A 5,258-nucleotide genomic window follows, 5' to 3' on the forward strand; every position below is an offset into this window, starting at 1 on the left:
CCAACCAGTAGCGGGAAATAATGTAATCACGCTTGTTGCATTCTCAGCATGCCAAAATAATGTTTTATAGTATGTGATTTTTTAAAAACCTTTGGTTTAAATGCCAGGATGTTACACTCATTTCAGCTCTCCATCTAGTAGAATTCGATGCACACTTTTGCACAATGCATTGGAAAAGGTGGGCTGAGTGACTAGTTCAAGTAGCCAAACAAAACCAGGCTACTTATTTGGGAAGATGTTGAATAGCAAAGCTTCTGCGGTGGTGTTCAAAAGTAGGCTAATGTAGTTTTTGTTCTCCTTAAAATGACCACTAGTATTGCATCGTTGGCTACATCTTTACCCAAAGTGGATCTCTGTTTTGTCATTGAAGTGTTTTTTTGTTCTCGTGGCCTTCATCAGATCTGAATTTGCTTTGCACCCAACTCTACATGTTTTTCTGCACAATACCCTTTTGAGTTGAACAGTTGGTGTGTACTAGGCTGTACTAGAAACCAAAGTATACATCACTTCGGTTTCTCTAAATATGAATTCAAACAATGAATGTATTCAGTCCTTTTTAAGGATAGACAGGAAATATGCACTACAGTATAGGTAGAATGTGATAGGAATACTGAGTAGGCCTATAACTGCATTTCTATTCAGTTTAGACTCATCAAATTACAAATTAGCTACGGCTGGTAAATGTGATGCAGGTCAGTTGAATTTGGCATACTTTTTACCAAATGGTACGTGCTAAAAAGTATGTGACGATGAGTACATAGTATGCTCGTACGGGTATTCAGACATGGCAAGGGTCTTGGTTTGTCGACTAACTACGTGTGGTCATAGGCTCCGACAATGTTCTGACAGTTAGAAATGTTGAGCCTTTATTGTATAATGTGGCTGGTGTTACAAGATGATCCCTGTGACTGACCAATAGGAACACAGCCGGAAATGACACCATGCTGGACTCTCAAACCAACAGATTGTTCTTCGATGCAATGCTTGAGGCGCCCAGTTGACGTAGCCAGCCTACGCCGGTTGACATAACATCAAAAGCAAAAAAAATTAAAAGTACAAGCTTGCCAGGGCCCAGTTTCCCAAAAGCACTGGATGTTACTATTGAGAACGCTTGTTGAGAACAGTTAAGTGCATCGTTAGATCTTTTTTGCCCTTCCTCGTAATTTTGTACACTATCTCCGCTAAACATTTGTTTGACCGCCGATAACTTCAGAACAAAATTGACTACAAATACAAAGGTTGTCAATGTCTTTACAATTGTTACAAAACAAGCAAAGGATAAAAGTATGCCTCAAGTGAAGACCGAGATTACTGCATAAAGTAAGCTACAAGCCCATTTCAAAATCAATTAAGACGCATGTTACGGCAGCTGTTGTAGAAACAATGTATCGGTAAAAACACTCATAAGCATATGTTCTAGCGGGAAACCGGGCGGTCAGTGTGATATGTAATGATCATTAAAGATACTGATGTACAGTGTGGGAAGGCTTTAAGCACATCATGCACATGGCTGTGTGCAGTAAACCTAAGCAGACATGTACAGTGAAATGGAGCTTTGACCTTAAAATTAAAGGGTTGGCAAAAGGCCAGCTAGCATGAGGTTGCTAGGACTTGTGTGAAAGTGTGGTCAGAGTAAACAGGCAAGCCATGCTCATGACTATCTAATGCAAATTAAGTTCTAATTTCAAGGTAGGACACGTGACACCAGTCATACGTGATTTATAAAAATGTATTTGTGAGATCAATACATTCGAGAATTATGTACAAAACATACAAAAGCATTAAGTTAAGGTAGACAACTGTGCAGAACCTTTCATCAATAAAAATAAAATACTTAAATAAGAAATTGATAACCCCTAGAAAGTTCAAGTGAGGCAGTGAAAGAAAATAATAATTCTGATTCCAGCCCAGGTGTCTGGCCGATACCTGTGATACCGAGTCATTTTTGCATTTGCATGCACCACCACTCTACACAAGAAGTTACTTTGGGCATAAAAACATGGCACCCTTTCATTCATTAAACTTGCTGAGAGTTCCTCAGCTGCTCTAGTCTGCTTTTCAACTGTTCACTCTTTTTCCTCAACTGCTCTTTCAACAATAACAGTTTCTGCTCGTCCGTTTGCATACTGAAAATGCACTCTGTTGCCTTTTTGAGTATGACCACTTTGGCTGCCTTCTCATTGCTCGCTACGTCCGGGATCTCGTCCCGTAATGCGAAAAAGCTCAACTTGAGCTCATTTCGCCTTTGCCTCTCCAGCACATTGTGAGTCCTGCGTTTGTCATTATCCTCAGAGTCTGACGTTCTGGGACTCGAGCACTTGCGGTTGTTGCTGATTTGCTTGAGTACTCTCCCACTGCTCTCAAACTTAATCCTCTTGACGGGCTGCTCGCTCCTCGTCGACGGGTGAGCGGCGTAGTTGTGTTGGTGGATGTTGACATGACACCGTTTCAGGACAAGGGGGCAGAGGTGTGAGCTGCTAGACATGTGCGAGTCTGACCTCCTTACAGACTTTCTCTTTTCCACTGTCACCACATCAATCTCTTCTTCCTCCTCCTCCTCCTCTTCTGTAAAAAAAAAAGCATTTATTAACCATGTGGACTATATCACCATATCCATTCGATGACTTTGGCTCCCTGCCCCTCAATGGTGGAGTTAGTTTTCATGGCCCATTTCCCCAGGTGGGCGGAGTCTGCTAATTTTAGACCATTCCATTGGTCTTTAACTGAAATCTCCACCCACCCGGTAACATAAAACGAAATCCACCATTCTGCTGAGCATTGCTGCACAAGGTGGATGCAATGGCCAACCCCCCACCCTTGGAAATTGAGTGAGACAACTCCTTAAGCAAAAACCAGTGACATGGCAAACCCCATGCCCCACTTAAAAGCAGTACTCGCACAGTAGTGTATTAATACAAACCACAAAACATGCATAAACCAGAATTGCGTTATCACAACATGAGTATTATCTTTATGCAAACGATATGCAGTCCACCTATGAATAATTTAATTACAGCATTAACATGTGGCGCTAATACACACCTGAATCGCTATCGCTGCTGCTACCACTGTTCGGTGGAGTATCCAAAGGCAAATCCATGGCACACGCTGTAGTCGTTTGTGTGGGTTTAGGGTTCTCGGCAACCGGGTAAGGGAACAACACCACAGAAGGGTCAATGCATTCCGATGCGGAGTTGTTCAGGTCTTGCAGGTAATTCAAGTTTGGATTCGTGCTGGTTACTGTGCTAGCGTCCCCGGCCGCATTAGAGTCCTTCCTAGCTTGCAGCGTTGCTAGTCTCTCGGACACTACTTTCTCCAGTTTAGCGGCAGCCGAGAAACTGCTCCACATACAGTCCCGGATAATGATGGATTTGAGAAAAGACTGGGAGTAGTCCGCGTCACAAATGAAACTATGGTTCACCACGTCATCCCCGAGAAATTCCGTGACCATCTCCAACTGGTCTGCAGTCGAAGGGAAGAGGCTTGACAGAGAGGGTCGCCGGCTGGGAGAAAGCGGCGGTGTCGGCAGCAGCTCGAATTTCTTCCATATATCCTCGTTCGGAGCAGGGGGTTGGAGTTGGCTGTGATAGAAATTATCCTCCTCAATGTCGAAGTAGAAGTAGGGCTGGACCGAGTCATAGTCGTAATCATAGTTTTTACCAGCCATATTTGAGTTCAGCGGCATTGTGACTGCCTGTGATAAAGTGGGAGAAAAGAAATGAGTCATGTTAGATGTGCGTCAAGATTCCAGCACGTGAAAACCTTACCTATCAGTTCATTTAACAGCCCGTCTCGAGCCTCGGGTGTTGGGAAATAATCGAACAATTATTGTATTGCAAAATCCATACATTTAAATGGCAAAACTTGGATGACCCATTCCAAGAGCTCAGCAAGAATTAACGTTGGTTAACTAGGAAGCTAATCCAATGCATGCCAAAGGAACAGCTGTCAGTTTTAAAATAAACACCCGGCATTTCATGAGTCGATTTCGCAGTTACAGTCCAGCTCGACACATTACAATTTACAGTGAGAAGCCATATTAGCCGAGAGATAGCTAGAGAAGTCTAGCATTTGACTAAGACGTCAAATTTCAATTTATTAACCAGTTCGTACAAGCTGTCAAAAACAACCATTAAACGGAATAAAGCATATTTTTACCGTAGCAGTGACACCACAAACAAAATACTTGTTCGTTGAGAAAACAAGCAGGCGAAATAAAACAGCCGAAGTGAAAGTGGGAGAAGTCGACACCGTTGTTGTAAAGTCCTTCGAGCCCAACGCTGTGTGTGTCTATGACACCCTGCTGACTGCAAGATTAACAACAGCTGCTCCCGCGGGTTTTAATACTACGGATTTTGTTTCTCACTCCGCCAAACCCCAGTGCTCTTTCCCGCCAAATGTACATTGCGTAGTAACATAAACACTACATATGGGGATTATTTTGCACACTAGAAATTATCCCTCAACTTGATACAATTGGAGTATGTGTTTGATTTAATATAAGGATGGAGACTTTTAGCCCAATGGCGCTGCTATTTGGGGAACTATTTTCCAGGGCGGAATCATACATAGTGTGAGTTTGTCGAGGGGCGTGGCCGTAGTAATTGCGTAGCTCCACAGACGAGACAGAAGAATGATAGTAAATGATGCAGTGGCTTGTTCCGGGAAAATTCGCTCACCGTTTTGTGCAGACATCTTTCAGCCAAGTGTGTACCTCCAAATTCTAATGAAATTGAATGGAGTTCAGTGTTTATTTTGATATTTATGTTGAATCTAAGCGTTTTTGTACACGTCATGCATTTAAAAGGGAGATTTAACAATATGGGCTACACCATAGTATTTTGTTTGAATGAATGAAATGAATAAATAACCTTGTGTAGATACAAGACACCACGTTAATGTGTCAGCTGGCTCAAATAAGGGCATCATGGTACACTGTTTATTTGTCACAACTTTACTCATGGCTTCCTTCACCCTTGGACCTAGCTAGTAGCCTACATGTAGAAAAGCCAATGGTGAAATGTCAACGATGAACGCTTGCATTGAATGTCAAAACGTTATGCCTTTACAATGGGTGCAAGCCCCTGTGAAATTTGAAGACTGCAATATGCATTCTTGAAACATGATCTTTTATCTGCATATGCTATATATAGGCTGTATTCATAGAATAAATGGAATGGTTCACATGCATAGACTAGAATGAATCAAACTGAATGTAATACAATGTTTGTAGGGCTAATTCAGTTGCTGTATATTTG

General features: G+C 42.2%; 1 protein-coding gene across 2 annotated transcripts; it reads right to left on the minus strand.

Annotated features, from left to right (window-relative positions):
* Positions 1-1,237: 1,237 nt before the first annotated feature.
* mycb (MYC proto-oncogene, bHLH transcription factor b) lies at positions 1,238-4,327 on the minus strand. Of its 2 annotated transcripts, none has more exons than XM_055867566.1 (3): positions 4,159-4,327; positions 3,043-3,694; positions 1,238-2,562 (listed from the first exon to the last, which is right to left on the minus strand). In XM_055867566.1, exons 2-3 carry the CDS (start codon positions 3,683-3,685, stop codon positions 2,018-2,020), a joined length of 1,188 nt encoding a protein of 395 aa, XP_055723541.1. In that variant the 5' UTR covers positions 3,686-3,694; positions 4,159-4,327; the 3' UTR covers positions 1,238-2,017. The 2 variants fall into 2 exon arrangements, with proteins under 2 accessions (XP_055723541.1, XP_055723540.1); XM_055867565.1 differs by having other exon boundaries at positions 1,238-2,565.
* Between the last annotated feature and the right edge of the window lie 931 nt (positions 4,328-5,258).

This window comes from Salvelinus fontinalis, chromosome 17, assembly GCF_029448725.1.
Source record: "Salvelinus fontinalis isolate EN_2023a chromosome 17, ASM2944872v1, whole genome shotgun sequence".
NCBI lineage: Eukaryota > Metazoa > Chordata > Actinopteri > Salmoniformes > Salmonidae > Salvelinus > Salvelinus fontinalis.